Source organism: Trematomus bernacchii, unplaced genomic scaffold, assembly GCF_902827165.1.
Source record: "Trematomus bernacchii unplaced genomic scaffold, fTreBer1.1, whole genome shotgun sequence".
NCBI classification, from domain to species: Eukaryota; Metazoa; Chordata; class Actinopteri; order Perciformes; family Nototheniidae; genus Trematomus; species Trematomus bernacchii.
The window spans coordinates 17,241,668-17,262,922 of record NW_022987689.1 but is presented as its reverse complement, the minus strand read 5'-3'; the positions used below and the strand labels follow the sequence as shown (position 1 = coordinate 17,262,922).

Here is a 21,255-nt window from a genome sequence, read left to right as displayed (position 1 = left end):
TGAATACTGCTGAATACACACACTTTACAGAGATGCTGTATGCGAAACCAATGTGAGTTTGGAAAATTGCACAGTATAAATCTATTTTAGTATACCTCAACAATGGAATTATGATCAGTGGAAATGGCCATGACATGGGACCTTTAAGTTTGTTTTGGCGGATAGACCGCCGGTACCTATGGTATACGAGTGTGTTTATGGTCGTTAACATGTTTTGGTCCGTCTGTGGAAACCACCTGGGCAAAGTGACACCTCTATACACACACACACACACACACACACACACACACACACCACACACACACACACACACACACCCACACACACACACACACACACACACACACCACACACACACACACAACACACACACACACACACACACAATAATTGAGAAGCCTCTTTAGTCCCGCCCACAGGAGATGCGAGCGGAGGACTCGAGGAAGGGAACCGAGGAGAGAGGAGGGGAAGCAGCAGGCGGTTAGAGAAATGAGAAATCCTCTCCTCTGAGTGGTCATTTTAAAGAGACGTCCATTAATGATGACAGGAGGCACAGCCCTCTGTCTGATGGACAGAACTGTGTTCATGATGACTTATATATTTACTTTTAATTCATTCACAGTGCGGTATAATGAAAATAACCGACCTGAGATGCAGCCTATGGGTGCGTCTCACTTCGGTTATTTTTCATTTCCTCGCTCCTCGGGCTCGGTATCACCGGAAGTTGATTTGTCTGCGCCATCTTGAGTACCGTCCCAGTGGTCCGGAGGACGGAGGATCGAGGACCGAGGAGTGATAACGGAAGAGCGATAATCGAGGAACTACCAGACCATCCTCCGGTGAAATCCTCAGACACTCGCCCCGCCCCCTTACTGTGTATCGCTCACTGATTGGACGATGCAGTGCATGCACTGATCTGTTGCTTCTTGACATGAGAGCAATTTAACAGCGGAGTGAAGAAAACACATTAAATTCACGGGACTCACTCCTCAGTTTATACTGTGTTTTGTTTCAATTAATGCATCATTTAGTTACAAATATGTGATATATCTGAACAACATGGACAAAAATCATTTTATTCATTTTATTGGAAACATTTTCATGATCGCTTTTTTCGTTTTACATTTTCATTTATTGTCATTTCCATTCAGTCAGTCATTAAGTGCTATTTAAAATGTTAATTTGCTACATATCCACACAAACAAAGTGTGCAATCCATTGAATGTTAATCTAACTGGGTTTTGATAGATAACATATCTCTTTTTCTTCTCTTAATTATTTTATTTATTTTGTGCACTCAAATCAATATTAATCAAACTATTGTTCGTTTATACATTTTAAAGGTCCCATGTCATGCTTTTCCGGTTATTACCCGTCCCCTTGTGTGTTATGAAGGTTTTTATGCATGTGAACGGTGTGCAGAGTCAAAACCCTCAAAGTACACCCTGTAGCGAGTAAAACTCTAACACAGAAAATACCTCCCCAAAACGCCTCGTTGGAGATACGTCATTGTCCATTTGATTCTTCCAGGACGGGGTGACGTAACCCCGTCGCGGCGAAATTCTCTCTGCAGACCAGGGGCGGATCTACGGGGGGGGCAAGGGAAGGCAGCTGCCCCCCCACTGTAGAGCCTTGCCCCCCCCAGCTGCCCCCCTAACTTTTGTGTTCCTAAAATTGTACTTGTAGAAACAAACCTACACTATGTCCACAAGCTTCTCAAGCAACGAAACAAGCAGTTCATTCATTAAAAGTGAATAATTTTAAATATCATTTTAGGCCCGTTAAAAACGCAGCTACGGCCCTGCATTAAACTGCGGAGCGGCGTTCACACAGACCGCGGCTCACACACCGCTGCAGAGAGACCGAGCTGTCCCAGCACCTGAAGGCGGATCAGCTTCCCATGGGTGCATTTCCCCTTCCACTAGTTTTGTTTTTACTAAGGACGAGAGCTTGAAACAAAATATTAATAAAACGCTGCCGTTTGAATCGATAGCGTTTAACAGACAGTCGCTGTTTGGGACGTTAAGTTACAAAATACTACGCAGACAGCGCTAGCTTTGAGATCGATCACTTTATTTGCTAAACTATGCGGTACTATTAAATCCACGTATATTACACATCACAGCAATGAGGCCAGATCAATGAAACCAGGATACATCCTTTACCGTCAAACTGGGTCTAAACACAGCTGTGTGCGCTTGATAAATACTTTCTGATTTTATATTATATGCTACTTATTAGCTACATGGCCCTAACGTGTAAAGTTATACAATCATTTGTACCAGTGCTTTTCACAAGTAGACTCTTGCAGGCCAGAGTAGCTGGAGTGAGTCAACAACAACACAAAGACATATCTGAGAAGTGATCAGGACGAACAGAAAGAGGAAAAGGAAAAGAGAGATGAAGAGACCAGGAGGGTCAGAGCAGGAGAAAGCCAGGAGGAGATGAAGACATTAGTGAAGAAGAAGAAATGTATGTGAGGAATAAAGAAGAAGTGTCAGAAAGAGGGACAGAGGCAGGGATCAGGAGGCAGATGAGACTCCAGCTGGACCACATGGTATGTTCTTATTCTCCTTGCATTCATATTCCATTACAGCAGCACAATCTAGCGGCTCTTAGTATTGACAAATATTTATTGAAATGTGTTGCTGCACAGGTCACCTTTAGCTCTCTTAAGAGATGGGTGATGTCATTTGTGTACTTAATTATAACCAAGTACTTTTACTGTACTCACAGTAAACAGAATTCTAGGGTATCATGAGTATTTTCTGCTGTTTTATACTATATTTTAGTTTGTTTGTCTGAACACCTTGTTTCTCTTGTGCATTAAGAACACTTGTGTTAGGGCATGATTTAACAATAAATAGGTTATATACACAGTATAAAATACCACGTACGGTCCGCCCTCCCATGCCACCCTGGCATGACCTCTTGGCCCCCCTTTGCCACCCCATGTAAAATGTTCTAGAACCGCCACTGCTGCAGACCCATTCTCACAGCGTTTATCAACCTTTTTCTTACTCAATATCAAGCCACACTTATTGTTTTTACTTCGGCTGTGAGTTTGTGTGTGCTCAGGATGAGTTTGGCTGTGTTTGGCTGTGTATGCTAAACAAGGAAACAACACCTCCACGGAGTTCAGCGCGATTCACAACGTCCCGACCAATCAGAGCACACTGTGCTCACAGGGAGGGTGGGGGCTGGAGCTATTGGAGCTACAACGAGCCGTAAAAAGGCAGAGAGTGAAATTCAGTGAATACACGTAGTTTACAGAGATGCTGTATGAGAAACTAATGTGAGTTTGGAAAATTGCACAATATAAATCTATTTTAGTATACCTCAACAATGGAATTATGATCAGTAGAAATGGCCATGACATGGGACCTTTAAGAATGGCGTTTATCTTTTTTGAGAATGAGTTCTTATTTTATTTAATGTATTTGGGTCTACAACAGATGATACAAATGTTTATGTCAGTCAATGTGTACTAACAGAGGCGGGGGTGTTTGTGAAAATAACGGGGACAGAGCTGGCTGCTGTCAGACGATCAGCTGTGCGGAGTCATCACAAACGGACGTCGCTTCACGTGACGCTCCGGAGGAAAGGACGTCCCATTGCTCTTAAAACTCATTTCCCTGCTTCTTGTGGTTTCCTTAGCCTCATCTCAATACCCCTCCTCCACTCCTCCTTTCCCTCACTCGCGTCCCTTCCTTGCGTCTTGCTCCGCCTCCGTAAGATGCGAGCGAGAGACACGAGGAGGAGACGCGAGGACAGAGGAGTCCTCAGGTATTAATTGGGATGTCCTCGTTCACTCAAACGTCACTTTTAAACGACGTCTGTTAATGATGACATGTGCACAGCTGTATCCCCTCTCATCGGGCTCAACTGAATAACCCCTTAGAACTGGCCCATTTGTTGTTAAACATTTATTTAAATGAATGAATCTTTCTGTTGTTAGTCAAGGAATTCAATGTATGATGGTTGTTCCTGCTTTTGTGTTCCGTTTTGGTGTAAAATGTAGCGCTGTATGTGACGCTTTTTTTTTAATGTGTAGTCTTTCTAGTTACGTATTTTTCATAGTCTTATATTTCAACAGTTTTACGACAAACTGTGACTTTTTTGACATGGAAATTATTATTTAAGATTGACAAACATCATATGTGTAATTCGTGGCACAATTCAAACGGGATCGAAAGATAATCTTTCTCTCTCCATTGACTTCAATACAAACTTTTTCCGAAATAAGGTCCCATGAGTCCCACCGGAAGGGGAGGGACTTCGCCTCTCTATAGAGTGGCGAAGTCACGCCCATCTACTTCCGGTCCATGGAACCTTATTTCGGAAAAATTATGCATTGAAGTCAATGGGGAGAGAAAACTTATCTTTCGATCCCGTTTGAATTGTGCCATGAATTACACATATTATGTTTGTCAATCTTAAAAAATCATTTCCATGTCAAAAAAGTCACTGTTTGTCGTAAAACTGTTGAAATATAAGACTATGAAAAATACGCAATGAGAAAGACTACAAATCCCAGAGTCGCGTAAGTGATGTCACAATTGTCCAGCTCCGGCTCGGAGCTGGAGCTGGAAAAGCGCCGTTTTTTCCTGTTCACACCGCAGCGGCGCCGCGTCATAGCTCCGGAATGCGGTTCACTTCCAGCTCCAAAAAATTGTCGGTCTTGAGGCAAGAGCTTCGGAGCTATGACGCGGCGTCGCTTACGTCTCTCTTACGTCGAGGCGTGCAGGAAATTTGTACCTTACTTTGACCATCCGTTCGCTGTTATTGATCATTGTGGAAAGCAGGCAGACGTTTTGTTTGTTATTATAGCAGCTATCGGATGGAATCAATACATGGGCTGCACAGGTTGTCATGTCCGACTATCACAAGTAGAATCATAATGAAAAATACGCCGGTAAAATGTGCCTGTAGAAAACGGCTTAGCAAGTAGTCAGTTTAGCTTCGGTTGCTATGCTAACATCACCCATGTTATACCAGAGAAACTTTCATAACAGCGTTGTGATGCCAAACAGCGTCAATTCAGACTGACACACATTCACTTAAGGGGAACTGGGGATATGTATCAGCTGCTTGTGTGACAGTCAGACAGTGAATACTTTAGAGCCGTGTGAGCTAACCCGGAGCTAACGGGAGAATACACTCGTGGAAGAGCAGCCAGCACTGCAGCGGTCGGTAAATGCCGCTGAAACACATTAATAAACAATGAACCACGGCACTCTGGAGAAAAGTATAAGGTTGGAGAAGTCGTTATTTAATTTAATCTGGCTTCGTATGATTAAAAGCAACACGATCATCGACCCGACGTCATGTTGTTGTGAGCTCCGTTGGGGAGAAAATCAGCGATGTAAACGGTGACGTCATGACGCAGCAGCGGCAGCTGGGCGGTGTGAACAGAGCGGGAGCTGAAAAGGGAAACCGGAGCTGAACCAGAAAAGCTCTAGCTAGGAGCTAGAAAGGGAAAAGCGCTGGTGTGAAAGCCGCATAAGTAACCCAAAATGTTAAACAGTAAGAGTAGTAGTCATATTTCGTGAACCCTTTGAAGAGTACTGTCACACCGGTGTGATCATTCTATAATACACAATTTAAGCCCAGGGGAGAAAGGCTAACGCTAACGCTACATTAGCATCGGCGATCTTTTGCACTTCATGCTATCTGCACAAATGGTTGACATTAAACATTAAAAAGACCAGGCAGTTCAGAGAGAATCAAAGGAAGGCAGGCAGGCAGGCAGCTTTGCATGACATTCATAGTGAAGGTAGTCAATCCTTTTTTTGACAAGACAGCAGTGACGGCCATCTTGGTGACGTGTGTTATTGTGCGAGACCGGAGATGTAGTTCATTGAGCGTTTCACACAAACAAATGTGTTACTTCACAGTTTTACGACATATATATATATTTTTTTACTTGCAAAATTATCTTTTAAATTGACAAACATCATATGTGTAATTCGTGGCACAATTCAAACGGGATCGAAAGATAATCTTTCTCTCTCCATTGACTTCAATACATAATTTTTTCCGAAATAAGGTCCCATGGAGGTCCACCGGAAGGGGAGGGACTTCGCCTCTCTATAGAGTGGCGAAGTCACGCCCACTTACTTCCGGGTAATGGGACCTTATTTCGGAAAAATTATGTATTGAAGTCAATGGAGAGAGAAAACGTATCTTTCGATCCCGTTTGAATTGTGCCATGAATTACACATATGATGTTTGTCAATCTTAAAATATAATTTCCATGTCAAAAAAGTCACAGTTTGTCGTAAAACTGTTGAAATATAAGACTATGAAAAATACGTAACTAGAAAGACTACAAATCCCAGAGTCGCGTAAGTGATGTCACAATTGTTTTCCTCCACCATTCAGATACCTAAGATCAGCGCAATATAGATATAATCTATCTATATGGCGCTGGCTAAGATAAGATAACTTTAACAAGATGCCTGTGTGCTTAGTACCAGGTTGTTATTATACCAGCAATGGGTCTTGCTCGTTCTTTTGCTTCCCGTCTGATGAAAGGACCAGGAGTGGCTTGATCAAGTTAGCTACCTAGCTAGTAGCTAGCACGTTAGTTAGCATTACAGCCTTGTCATTTTTATTAGCCTTAACATGAAGTAACATTAAGTAACCCAAAATGTTAAACAGTAAGAGTAGTAGTCATATTTCGTGAACCCTTTGAATAGTACTGTCACCAGTGTGATCATTCTATAATACACCATTTAAGCCCGGGGGAGAAATGCTAACGCTAACGTTAGCATCGGCGATCTTCTCTACTTCATGCTATCTGCACAAATGGTTGACATTAAACATTAAAACGACCAGGCAGTTCAGAGAGAATCAATGGAAGGCAGGCAGGCAGCTTTGCATGACATTTTTCAGAACGTGTTTCATTGTGGTGATAGTGAGGATAGTCAATCGTTTTGTTGACAAGACAGTAGTGACGGCCATCTTGGTTCAAGGTTCAAGGTTCAAGGTTCTTTATTGTCAATCTGACATAGCTACAGAGTAATTATGCAGTTGAAAATCTTATGTCACAGGCTTCTCCAACAATGCAACATAATAACATAATAACAATAAGAGCATGAGCAATACAAAAATAATAATAGTTATAAAAATGAAATAAAGTTATGATGTGGAATAGTGCAGTATGAGTCTATATACAAGTTATTGGAATGATATATATATATTAGGTATTAGATACATACTACTGAGTAGCAGTTGAATGTTTGAAGTTGTTTCAACAGTTCCATTTTTTAACAGTCTCACTGCCCGCGGGAAGAAACTGTCTCCGAATCTTCTTGTCCTTGCCAGGATGCTGCGGTAACGTCTGCCAGACGGCAACAGAAAGAACAGTTTGTGGCTGGGGTGATGGGGGTCTTTGATAATCCGTAGTGATTTCTTCCTGAGCCGCTGGGAGTAAAGGTCCTCCATGGATGGCAGCTCCGTCCTGGTGATGTGCTGTGCAGTTTTCACCACCCTCTGTAAAGCCTTACGATCGAGGTCGGTGCAGCTGCCGTACCAGGCCGTCATGCTGCCAGTGAGGATACTCTCTATCGTGCACCTGTAGAAGTTGCAGAGTATCCTGGAATCCATTTTGAACCTCCTCAACCTGCGGAGGAAGAAGAGCCGCTGTCGAGCTTTCTTGGTGATGGTGGTGGTGTGAAGAGACCATGTCAGGTCCTCAGTGATGTGGACCCCAAGGAACCTGAAGCTTTTGACTCTCTCCACCGTAGTCCCATTGATGGCGATGGGGGCGTGTCCCTCTCCCTGCTGCTTCCTGTAGTCCACAATCAGCTCCTTTGTTTTGCTGATGTTGAGATGGAGGTTGTTCTCCTGGCACCAAGATGTCAGGTTTTCGACCTCCTCTCTGTACGCCGTCTCGTCATCGTCTGTGATCTGGCCGATGACGGTCGTGTCATCAGCAAACTTCACGATGGTGTTGGAGCTGTGTGTGGCCACGCAGTCGTGGGTGAACAGGGAGTAGAGGAGAGGGCTGAGCACGCAGCCTTGAGGGGCACCGGTGTTGAGAATCAGGGTGGAGGATGTGATATTTCCCACCCGCACTGCCTGGGGTCTGCCCGTCAGGAAGTTCAGGATCCAGTCACAGAGGGCGCTGTTGAGCCCGAGGTCTCTGAGCTTGATGGCCAGCTTGGAGGGCACAATGGTGTTGAATGCTGAACTGTAGTCAATGAACAGCATTCTCACATATGTGTTCCTGTTCTTCGGGTCCAGGTGTGAGAGGGCAGTGTGGAGGGTGAGGGCTATGGCGTCGTCTGTGGACCTGTTTGCTCTGTAGGCAAACTGCAGGGGGTCCAGAGATTCAGGGAGGGAGGAGGTGATGAATAATTTGACTAACCGCTCAAAGCACTTCATTATGATGGAGGTGAGTGCTACTGGGCGGTAGTCGTTGGGGCAGGTGATGATTGTCTTTTTGGGGACAGGAATGATGGTGGAGTGTTTAAGACATGTGGGGACTACAGACTGCAGCAGGGACCTGTTGAAGATGTCTGTGAACACCTCTGCCAGCTGAACTGCACACACCCTGAGAACACGGCCAGGGATGCCATCAGGTCCAGGAGCCTTGTGTGGGTTAACCCTTTTAAAGGATTTACACACATCTGCCCTATTTAAAACAAAAGGGCAGTGTAGCTCCTGGTCCCTCTGTACCTCCACAGCCTGGCTGCTCTCAAAGCGTGCAAAAAAACTGTTTAGCTCATCTGGGAGAGATGCGCACGCAGACACTCCCGCAGCACCCCCCGCTGCTCCTTTGTAGTCAGTCATTGTCCTTAGTCCCGCCCACATATTCCTAGTGTTACAGCCTTTGAAGTCAGATTCCACCTTGTCTTTGTACTGTCTCTTTGCATTTTTAATTGCTCTCCGGAGATCATACCTAGACTTCCTGTACTCCTCCAAATCTCCCGCTGTGTGCGCGAGAGTGCGCGCTTTCAGTTTGCCGCGCACCTCACCGTTTACCCAGGGCTTTTGATTTGGGAATGTCCGTACAGAAACCTTCGGTACCACGTCATCGATGCATTTCCCAATGTAGCAGATGACAGTGTCCGTGTGTGTGTTGATGTTATTGTCCTCAAACACACTCCAATCCGTAGATGCAAAGCAATCCTGCAGTGCTGAATCTGACTCCTCGCTCCATCGTTGTACTGTCCTTGTTATCGGTCTGTCCTTTTTAAGTTTCTGCTTGTAAGTTTTTAAGTCCTTGTGACATGATGTGTCTACCAGAGACGTGTCCTTGTGACGTGTGTTGTTGACCAGAGACGTAGTTCATTGAGCGTTTCACACAAACAAATGTGTTACTTCACAGTTTTACGACACATTTTTTTTTTTTTTGACTTGCAAAATTATCTTTTAAATTGACAAACATCATATGTGTAATTCGTGGCACAATTCAAACGGGATCAAAAGATAATCTTTCTCTCTCCATTGACTTCAATACATTATTTTTCCGAAATAAGGTCCCATGGAGGTCCACCAGAAGGGGAGGGACTTCGCCACTCTATTGGGACGTCCTTCAACATGGCGTGTCTTGATCGATATCCGGGTCAAGTCCCAGAGGAGGGGAAGAGAGGAGTCGAGGAGGGGTATTGAGATGAGGCTCTTGCGTCTCTCCATGCTTCCCTGGTGGGAGGGACTAAACGCAGGGAAACGACGCAAGTGAGGGACGCAAGGATTTAATTTAACCGAAGTGAGATGCAGCCTATAGCTCCTCCAGAGAGCCTCCTCGGCGCTCGATCCTCGGTCCTCGATGTGCATTTAGAGAAATTAGATGTCCTTCAACATGGCGCGCCGAAAACCATTTCTGGGTCACTACCGGAGGACCGAGGATTTGAGGAGGGGAAATTAGAGAAATAAGAAAGGCCCTGTGTGTGTGTGTTCGCTCGGTGTGTTTGTGTGTGTCCGACACCGGCATTTGTTTTCAAATTACCATGAACAGTAATTTACACACATCTGGCCAACTCCATAGGTATATGTGTGTGTTCGCAAATGAAATAAATGTGTTTAATCTTAATCTCAATGTAGTGCTCAGTGCTGTCGGAGTGCACCGGAACACTGCAGTCAACTACTCACCCGTCTCTCGCGTTTGCTTGGTCAAATCAGCAGCTCTTCATTTTTGAGTGTGCGATTAATCGCGCCTTTACGTGAATCGACCGAGAAGCGGCACTGACGCTAGTACAAGAGTAAAATATGTTTTACCATAAGTTCTTAATAAAACTGACACTGTTGGACTCAGTACTTGTTTGACTGCTACCAACAATAAAATGAAGTACTTTTACTGTGTACTTTTTTTCTCTCTGTCAAAGTCCCCTCCTGAGAACAAATTCAAGCCACTTCTGCTATATTTGATGAGGGATAAAATGATTTTTAGCCATAAGTTCTTAATAAAATTGGTACTGTTGGACTCAGTACTTGTTAGACTACAACCACAAATACAATGAAGTACTTTACTGTGTACTTTTTGAGTAATACTCTGTCAAACTCCCCTCCTGAGTACAATCATTCATGTATTCTGCTATATTTGATGAGGGATAAAATGATTTGTTACCACAAGTTCTACATGAAATTGATACTGTTGGACTCAGTAATCAATAATTCATAGTTCATACATGGATTATTGTACTCAGGACGGGAGTTTTACCGAGTATTAATCAAAAAGTACACAGTAAAAGTACCTCATTGTATTTGTGGTAGTAGTCTAACAAGTACTGAGTCCAACAGTACCAATTTTATTAAGAACTTGTGGCTAGAAATCATTTTATCTCTCATCAAATATAGTAGAAGTGGCATGATTTTGTTCTCAGGAGGGGACTTTGAGAGAGTATTACCCAAAAAGTACACAGTAAAAGTACTTCATTTTATTGTAGCAGTCAAACTAGGACTGAGTCAAACAGTGTCAGTTTTATTAAGAACTTATGGTAGGCTACAAATTATTTGTATCGCAAATAAAGCAGAAAAAACATGTATTACTCTTGTACTAGCGTCAGTGCCGCTCGGCCATAAACACACTCGTACCGTCCACAGGTACCGGCGGTCTATCCGCCAAAACAAACTTAAGTTTGTGTCAATCACTTGCACGTCACTTGTGGTATGATGGGCATTCCCTTTCCGGTTTGATTCTCTAGTTTGTTAAAGTGTTTCGGCAAATGTTAAATTGTTTCGAGACTTGTACATTTGTCTCAGTTCTTGTAAAAGTGTTTCGCTAATGTAATTTTGTTTTTATAAAATGTAATTTTGTTTTATAAAATGTAAATTTGTCTCTAGCTTTGTAAAAGTGTTTCGCATTTTGTTAATGTTAAATTGTTTTTTCTTTGGTAAAAGTGTTTTGCTAATGTAAATTTGTTTTATAAAATGTAAATTTGTCTCAAGCTTTGTTAAAGTGTTTCCCACTTTGTAATTGTCGTTTGCACTTCTCAGCCACCGTAATATTGCACAGAATAATGATATTAAACAGATTATGGGTATCATCATCTGGATGAACACATAACTTTAAGGTTGAAAGAGAAAACTGAATTTGTAATATGAAACAAAAGTGAAAGAAATACAATTACTCTAATTTCACTTTTGAAATGTATTTCTTTCATGCTTGTTTGAAATATAGTACTTACATAACGGTATTAACAAATCCCTTATCCAGTTTAAATTCTACATTCTCTAGTTTCTTCAGCATAAATTAAAAAGCTTTGACACATCAACTACAGTTCGTAAATAAACATCTTGTACGCAACACAGTAGTTCAAAATATGGGCTTTTATTCAACCTTTAACTAAACAGGTTCAGAAGTAACATGTCAACCTATATAATCATGTATAAAAATGTAATAAGAAGAATCTCAAGTGACAAAGCAGACGTGACATGAATGTTCTTTGGCTAAAGAAGCCTGCTGGAAGCCAGTGGTAGCAACACGAGAGCAGAGACTGTATACGTTTCTTTAAACAGTCTGTGGCTGAGACACTGGCTGAACAGAGGAGAAGCTCCACATGCACCGACTACATCCGTACAAAAAAGAGGTATAAATGTCAAAAAGCTCTGTCCATGTTAACAAAAAATATCTCAAAATAGAGACAGCTTAACTGAATATGAACCTCATGAAATGACATACAGCATGTTAGTTTTCCAGTGATTGTTTTGTGACTCTGATTAAACAAGCAGAAAAAAGCTAAGAAAGAAAAAGATGACATACATACGGTCCAACGTATTGTTACAAATGGAGGAGCTGATGTAAAAACACTGATCAACAATACAGAGTGAATATTTCCCCATTGCGATGCAAATGCAGGCTTTTGCAATACAGTATAGCTTTTGGGCACATCCTGAGTGTATAAATTAGTAGGTGAATTTAAATGTAAAAATCCGTAACAATAATGCACCTCTTTGTATGGTTCTATGTTTATCCAGGACTAACTTGCATAGGCAGCACAAAACAAACCACTTCTGAACTCTAGGTTTTGGAGCTGGGTGAACATTCTTGATATGCAGCCATTTATTAATTTATTAAAAAAGGAGGAGAAAAACTAAATAGGTCCTTAAATATTTCAGTCAACAATCATTTGAATCAATATCAAAATGTTTTAAGGTTACGCAGTTAAACTAAGGCAGTGGAGCTTCTCAAAAAATAAATCTTATAACAAAGTATTTACTCAAAGCCCTCTGGGTTTTGGCCACCATTTATGCACAGAATCTTATATTTAAATTTTAACTGGGAGATTCAACCAACATCAAAAAGGGATTTCAAGAGCTTTACCGTGGATAAAATGATGAGGCATTGCAGCTCAAATGAGCAGTTCAAAATGAGATAACAGACTATGATTCTATATGCAATCTGTACTTTGAAATGAGGAAAATGCTGAATGGAAATAAAAGCATATGCGAAAACACAAGAGGAAATAGGTAATAATAAATGTAGTATAATTCTATATAAAATAAAACGTTTGCAGCAGCACATGTCTTGTGTATTGAGCTCTTCCTGAACACTTTGCAAAACACAACTGAAGGCCCAAAGAAACAAGTCGCTACTCGTACTCGTTGCCGCGACTACAGGAGGGGATGCTGTTGTAAGGGAACACGTTTTTATTTACCCAAATGGTAAGAAAATAAATGTTAACCATCAAATATAATTGTTCATTTCTTGTTTGCAGTAGTAAAGTGTGAAAAGTGTCCCCTCTTCCTCCAAGATGAACCTTTAAACGAGTGATTAACTACATTCTGGCAAAAAAACATAGTTGATACTGAACTGGTATGGAAATGGAGAGCATATAACTGGATTTGAAATTAAGTACAATAACGATTCACTGAAAGCCTGCAAGGTGCAGTGCACTGATCAATTATTTTGGACTGAATAAATGGGGGACGCTGTAAACTTTCAAATGTGATGTAATGACAGTACCCTGACTCGAACCTAGAATTGTAACCTTTAAACACATGTTGAAATGTGCACTGAACCAGTAGGCAGTTAGCTCAACTTGCTCCCGTCTAAACTAAACAAAGGCATTTATCAGTTAATGCTCTGAATACAGGCTGTGTGCACATGTCCTTAGCACAGCTGATCCCTCCTGCAGGCACTGGTCAGAGGAGAGATGCTGAAGTCTAGGAGGCGGTGACTCCTTCCCACTCCACCAGGTACTGCACCTTTCCATCCAGGGTGACCCGGCGTGCCAGGACTTTGTATTTCTCCCCACAGGCCAGCCGCCCCGCGGCTCCAAAGTAGCTGCTGATGGAGCTCTTCAGGTGGGTCAGCTGGCTGTTGGGGTCCATGCCGTGCACTATGTCAGTGGAGTGAAGCCCCGGCAGCGGGCTCGGCATCTCCGTGGCGGAGGGGTCTAGCTCTGCGTGGCTAGGAGGGGGGATCTCTGGGTTGGGGGGCTGCAGGGCCCGTCGGGGCCGCCCGCGTTTCCTCTTTAATGGTGGGGCGGAGACGGGCATGGCACAGGCTGTGGTCCGCGGCTTGCTGGAGCTACAGAGGCTGAAAAGTTGAAGTACATTTTTTTTATCTGAGTGCAACTACAAAAACAAAGTATACAGAGGGGCATTACAGAAAAACAAGAATAGATGGAGAGATAAAGGCTAACCTGCTGATGTTGAGCAAGTAATGTTAAGCATATTCTAAATCAGTGGTTCTCAACTGGTCAGGCCTCGGGACCCACTTTTCCTTAGTCAATAGATCGCGACCCGAAATTTTGAACCACTCAAATCTATTCAACAAAAAAATCGTGCAGTAATATATACGCTTTTCAGCAGTGCATATATCCCTTATATTCCTTCACAGAACAAAAGAATGCTTTTAAATAAGGTTTAATGAGATGATGGAATCATAGAAATACTAACATATAAACTACGCATTCTGGTACACTCTGAGAAGAAAATAAATAAATCTATTACTACCCGACATATTAATAATATTTTATGCCATGGTTTGTTTTTCACTTTGTTCTGACAGCTGAACTTGCTGCTCCTCACAGAGAGAAAAGCAAAGAGGAGATAGTTTGTGTGAATTACTTTAAATTGTGGGTAAGGGTAGATAGCCCCCATTGTTCTGTGACCTGTCAATCATCAAACCGGGGGTCATATTTCATTAGGTGTTCATTTTTATCTGAAGTTGTACCCATGGGTGTATAAAGAATAGTTCTACCGCAAAGTTATTCTCCGTGGGGACTTCCGGCAACAATCTTGATTCTGATTGGCCAGAAGACTCGAAAAAACATCGGCAACGCTGTTTTATTGAGAAGATGATCACTACGTGACAGAAGTTTTCAAAACCGTTTATGGTCTCCGGTACTTCCAGTCCAACGCCTACTGCATGCACAGCGTTAGAAAATCGGGCCTTCAAAATAAAAGTTTGACTTTTTTCCCAAAAAAAATTAATGTTTTTTTCTTCACTCACATCTGCGACTCACTCGAAACGGGTCCGCGACACAATTTTTGGGTCGCGACCCACCAGCTGAGAACCACTGTTCGAAATCTTACTTAAAATGGGGCCTATTATGCTCATTTTCAGCATCATATTCGTAGTTTGTGCCTCTTCTGTGACATATTTACATGCTTTAATGTCAAAAAGCTCTTTATTTTTCACGTACTGCCTACGTTCAGCACCTCTGAGGGATGGGGGATGAAAAATATTTGGGGATTTTAGCCTAGCAGACCATTTACATGCACAAAAACCTTTGCAACACACTACAGGTAACGGAAAACCCCAAAAGGATAATAGGGCCTCTTCAAGCATTTGAGTGTGAAGCATGCTTACGTACATAAACACAAAGAACAGCTGTACCAAATCTTATGTAAATCCATAAAATAGTTTCACGCATTTTATTCAAAACACAATGTAAACCTCATGGTTGCTAGAGGGATAGTCAGGAGATCCTTGAAGTCATTGGGATTCCTCTTCTGGGAAATAAAATTGTTTATACAAAATCCTGGCAACCAATCCAATAGTTCTTGAGATTTTTCTGTCAGTTGATCAACGACTTTGGTTCAAAGGCGTACCAAATCTCCCCTTCCACAGGCCAATAGAGTGAGGAACGGTTAAATGTAGCAAATGCATAGTAGACGTACCTGGACTGTCTTGAAATGCTAGTTGAGGTAGTTTCTGTGGTGCTCAGGGCTTCTATGGACTCCATATCTGAAGTACTTGAAGACAGCAGAGACCTCTCACTCCTGGTGTTTTGGGGACGGTGAAATGAGAACAGACACGGGTGGATAAAAAAGATTTAGACAGAAAAGAAAAATGCTTCTTAATGACACTTTTGATTAATAGGGCTTAATCAAATAGTCTGTTAACCAGTCTAAGGAGAGATAATGAATGGACAAAAAATGTGATGAGATTATTTAAAGAAATGGCAGAAAAAAATCGTTGAGTTTTAGTACAAAACGGGCACCTTTAAGAGGTGGCTTCACAACTACACAGTGAAGCTGGATGTTTAGGAACAGCACTTCTGCAACATGATTGCTCACTTACTTGATAGAGGTCAAGTGACCCATTGGGTGGGGTTCTAGTGGTAGAGGCTTTCTCACTTCCTGTTTAAGAAAAGAAAAATATATTGTAATTGTGTTTTCTTATATTTAAGTGGTTTCACAACAACTATGTACGCATCATGCCATCACCCACTAATGTATACAAACAAATATATGCGTGCACTCACTTGGGAGAAGAGCTCACTGCGTTGTGGTCCTTGCTTTCTCTTCCTCTTCTTTTTCTTCTTCTCTGTCCCATTGGTAAAACTAGCGCAAGGTCTAGAGCAACACCAACAGTTTCACAAATATTATAAATTACACTAAATATTTGTTTCATGCATTATGAAACAAATTACAAGGTGCATCAAAATGCTGCTTTTTAGAATGTTGAATCTCTTTCTCACTTCATCACATCAGTCCAACGCAAGCAGTTCAAATTAAAGAGCTTGACTATTACAACATTTAATGTGAAATGTAGGTTTCCCATTATACCTCATGCCAGGTAGGGCCTTTGTGGAGCTCTCGTGTGAAGCCCTCTCCATCCCTCTGCTGGTTGGCTCATCAGAGTTGGGGGGAGCGGGAGGGAAACGGATCCTCAGCCCGAACAAGTGCTTCTTTTTCTTTACCTCCTTCCCCGACATGAACCTAGAAGAGTCAGGGAGAGGGTGATGAAAGGTAGATACCAAAAAGTATAGAAGACTAAAAAATAACCAGACAAATGGTAGTTAAAGGGCCCATGTCATGGCAATTTCCACTGATCATAATTCCATTGTTGAGGTCTACTAGAATAGATTTATACCGTGCATTTTTCCAAACTCACATTGGTTTCTCATACAGCATCTCTGTAAACTACGTGTATTCACTGAATTTCACTCTCTGCCTTTAACGGCTCGTTGTAGCTCCAATAGCTCCAGCCCCCACCCTCCCTGTGAGCACAGTGTGCTCTGATTGGTCGGGACGTTGTGAATCGCGCTGAGCTCCGTGGAGGTGTTGTTTCCTTGTTTAGGATACACAGCGAAACACAGCCAAACTCATCCTGAGCACACACAAACTCACAGTCGAGGTAAAAACAATAAGTGTGGCTTGATATTGAGTAAGAAAAAGGTTGATAAACGCTGTGAGAATGGGTCTGCAGAGAGAATTTCGCCGCGATCCCAACTGTCTGTTATCAGCCTGCAGCCAGGGAGGAGAAATCAGCAGAGCTGCCTGCTCCCTGCACACAGATGTGTGTGTGAGGAAGTCCGTGGATTGGTCAATTTGAACCAATCAGCGGGGGCTTAACGTAACGGCTCCGCGGATTGGTCCATTTCGTTCCGGGTACGGCATGACATCATGCCGTACCCGGAACGAAATGGAAGAATCAAATGGACAATGACGTATCTCCAACGAGGCGTTTTGGGGAGGTATTTTCTGTGTTAGACTTTTACTCGCTACAGGGTGTACTTTGAGGGTTTTGACTCTGCACACCGTTTACATGCAGAAAAACCTTCATAACACACAAGGGGACGGGTAATAACCGGGAAAGCATGACATGGGACCTTTAAGGAAAAGATAGAGTTGTGCACTTTATGTACAAACTTACAGGCTGCTGTTGTTGTTTAGCGCCTCCAGAACCCTTTCATAACGCGCCAACCTGGGAGTGTTGGCGAGCTGCAGACACAGGGGAGGGGAGGTCGCCAAACAGGAAAGGCAGGGTTAAAAAAGAAAAAACAGGTAAATATTTCAGAAAATCAACACCATATGGTTTCAAAAGCTAATTGGCAGCCAGGGATAATCTAAAAATAATCAACCCTGGTGTCTAGGACAAGCTGAGGCCTGTACAACAAAGCAGGATGTGCGGTTAGCGAGGTCACTTCAGGGTTTACTCTGGGTTTTGGTACTACAACGCTGGTTCACTTCTAACCTGGGTAACTCGGCACGGTAAATTATGCTGGTTATGTGTTCCAGATAAGTATGGTCTCTTATCTGGATAGGTATGTTCCAGATAAGAGATCAACTCTGTGAAAGCACCGCCTGCTGACCGATCACGCAGCGTCCACACGGCGGCGTGCGTTGAAGCTTTCCGGACAGCGTGTCTGAAACTCGACCAACAACCAATCACATGAATCTCCCGCCACAGACACACAAGCACGCGGTTTGATTGGCTAGAGCTTGTACTGGCATATGATTTGATTGGCTGACGCTTCCATGGAAGCTTCAAAAGTTGAACATTGCTCAACTTTTGAAGCGAGCAACGCAAGCAAAGCGAAACGACGGAACCACAATGCAGTTCGGCAAAGCGTGACGTCACCCCATTCAAAGTGAATGGGCAGAAGCGTTGAAGCTTCAACGCACGCCGCCGTGTGGACGGGCCGTCAGAGCCAGAGTTAAAAAGCCATCAAGTCATATTACAGGCTCAAGAAAACACAGTTCAAACGGCCAAATGTAGGAAATAAGTCTGGCAAAAATATAATAAAAAAAATCATTTCAATTAAAAGAATCATTGCCTATCATCTAGACATAAAAATGCTCACTGCATTTGCGGTAAGCAAGCTTACTTGAATACCTTGACCATCGACCATATGTATTATTGCTACACAAACATTATATTGCAGTTTTAGTGTTGCCAACTCCGTTTCTAATATGCAAAAAGACTGCATAATGCGTCTATGATTATTTTTTAGTATTTTCGATCTTTCCAATCCAGACGAGAGATCCCTCTCCCCCGCCTGCTTGCGAGGGGGCGGGGCAGTTTACACGCACGCAGCTGCTACTGTACATGCAGCAACACACACGGAGGAGATGGCGGAGAGAACGTGCTCCAAGGTGTGGTTAAACTTTACCCATCTCGATGTGGACAATGCTCGTTACCAAGAGTGCAATAAGAGTTTAGCATGTAAGGGCGGTAACACGAGCAATTTGTCTAAACATTTAGCAAAAGTGCACCACATTCAGACGGAGAAATGCACCGGGTTCGACTGTCTTTCTAGTAGCTCTGTAGCCCCATCCACGAGTAACTTCGCCACGTCAGGTATTATGTATGCTAGCAGCAACACACGGAGTTAACTCAATTATAAAAACATGGGTTAATGATTAGAGGTAACAGATATATTTTGTTTAAGTTTCAGCAAAAGCAATGTTAGTTTTGTTCACAATTTGTTTAGTTAGTTTACCTTGTTTTTCTCTCCAAAAGAACCGATAAAACTACCGTTAAAAGACCGGATCGATAAGTGGTATCGATAAAAGTAGTAGTACCGTTAAAACCTTAACGATACCCATCCCTAAATGGGTGCCCAATTAACATCGTATGAAACGGATCTTGCCGATTTCAACGAGACATTTATGGGGAAATTGTGGAGAGAGATGACTTTTACTCTGGGATAAATGCAATCGTTTTTTTTTAATGCATTTTTCACACACACACACACATCACTCTAGAACTAGGGTTTGTTTGTTTGTTTGTAGCCTTTATTTAACCAGGTTAAAAAATCCCATTGAGATCAACGATCTCTTTTTCAAGGGAGACCTGCGGTACATTAGTTACACATAAAAACAATAGAAAACAAAAAGGGTTACAATACGTAACCCACCGTTCTTGCAACAGGGCCTGAATTTCTGTTGAAAGGAAACTTATCTCCTCCTAGGATGATAGATTTGCCTCTCTTACACCCCTGAATGGAGGAGGGACGCTGCAGAACTGGAGTGAGTAACCCAGTCGCAGTATCCTGTCCACCCCTTCTGTCAGTACACAGCTGAGCTTCCATTCCCCATAAAACTGTGTTTTAGGGGACATGCAAGGAGCTGTGGAGCCGCAGCTAAGAAGCTGTGGTACTCTCTGGTGGCCCTCTCCTCCGCCAAACCTTCCATGAAAGGAAGATTGGCTTATGGGGAACCGACATTAAAAGGGCCGATTTTCTGCGGAGGTCCTTGAACGCACCGCGGCCCCTCTCACGGGGCCGCGCTCCTTCGCATTAACGCTGTGTTTCACATTAACAGTGAAATGCATTAATCTGAGCTATTCTACCAGGCGCGGTGTGTTTTCTGACAACACGCCGGCTTATAGTGTCTCTGAATCCGCACAGTGCTTTGACAGCACTTTCTGCGGTTTATTCCACTCACGTGCGCGCACTCACCTGCTGCTTCCTTTACTGGAGTTACAGCCGGGCGGCGAGTGTGGGACAGTGTTCTCTCCTCTGAGGATGAGCAAGAAGCAGCATAGGCCAAGCTGCGACTTCTCCTCATCCACGTGACCGAGGAAATCGATCCAAAGAGCCCTTCCGTAGACACGGGGGCTCCCAGGAGATCATCAGTCTTTTTATTTATTTTTGGAAAGTGCCATGCGCCGTGATCCCACTGTGGCCAGGGACATCACACGGCAAGCAGCGGCGGCCACACCGTGGACCATGATATTAATTTGGCCGATGCTGCGGACAAATAATCGCTCTGATCCGGTGAGGTGGGGGCATCTTGCGGAAGAGCAATCAGCGAGACGCCCAACACACCCGTGTTTATTTGCAGCCGCCCTGTCACGCGGCAGCGGGGCAGAGGTTCTCTGCCCAGCCTGATGCCTGTGGGAGCAGATGGGCTGCCACGCTCCGCCGCCATGGTCATCACCAGGGGGAAGTCCTGGCGGACAGACCTGGGCGGTGGACTTCCATGGACGCCGGACCCGGAAGTGCCCGACAACGAGAAGTCCTCCTCCCCGGCAAACGGAGCCATCCGCCCCGCTGGAATGGCGAACGTGAATGGCACCGCCTCGGCCATATCCTGGTCCCCCAAACACTTGAAGCAGAGGTGGTGGGGATCGGCGCCCGCTATTAAGCCAGGGCACGAAGGACAGGCCCGGGTCTCTAGAAGTGGCGACTCCATGAAGGTATGATAACTTCTTTCTTCTTCTTTCAAACGTTTTACTTTCCTCTGTCAGGTGTTGTCCTGCTCGCTGAAGAGAAAAGGATGACGGTCAGGAGGCGTAGCCGCCTTATATACTGTGGGCCTGCGCGCGCATTCAGGTAGGCTCGCCCCGATTGGCCGGCTACGTTTATGCAACTCAGTAGGTGAATGCTCGCATAGCATGGTTGAGAGTAGTACCCATAGAGTCCAGTAGAGGGCGGAGCCTGTGTGAGATGTAACAAATACTCTTCACATTATTCCTAGATATAGGTTTAATAAACCTGTTTACCGTGTTAAATTATGATTTTATATTTATTTTTGGGGATGAATAATATCTTCTATTCCACAAAAACACAATTAAACAAAACATTAATTTGACGAAGCACTCAAACGTAATTGAAGTCAGAT

The 21,255-nt window shown here is 43.3% G+C and overlaps 1 protein-coding gene across 1 annotated transcript in view; it reads right to left on the bottom strand.

The window, feature by feature from the left end:
- Positions 1 to 11,759: 11,759 nt before the first annotated feature.
- The window catches only part of mtf2 (metal response element binding transcription factor 2), a 30,024-nt gene continuing 20,528 nt past the window's right edge, over positions 11,760 to 21,255 (bottom strand). The window contains exons 10-15 of the mRNA XM_034137851.1: positions 17,561 to 17,628; positions 16,471 to 16,623; positions 16,167 to 16,257; positions 15,983 to 16,041; positions 15,580 to 15,681; positions 11,760 to 13,990 (exon numbers count right to left, since the gene is read on the bottom strand). Of these exons, the coding sequence (XP_033993742.1) occupies positions 13,615 to 13,990; positions 15,580 to 15,681; positions 15,983 to 16,041; positions 16,167 to 16,257; positions 16,471 to 16,623; positions 17,561 to 17,628 (849 nt within the window). The 3' untranslated portion in view covers positions 11,760 to 13,614. The remainder of the gene's footprint in view (positions 13,991 to 15,579; positions 15,682 to 15,982; positions 16,042 to 16,166; positions 16,258 to 16,470; positions 16,624 to 17,560; positions 17,629 to 21,255) is intronic.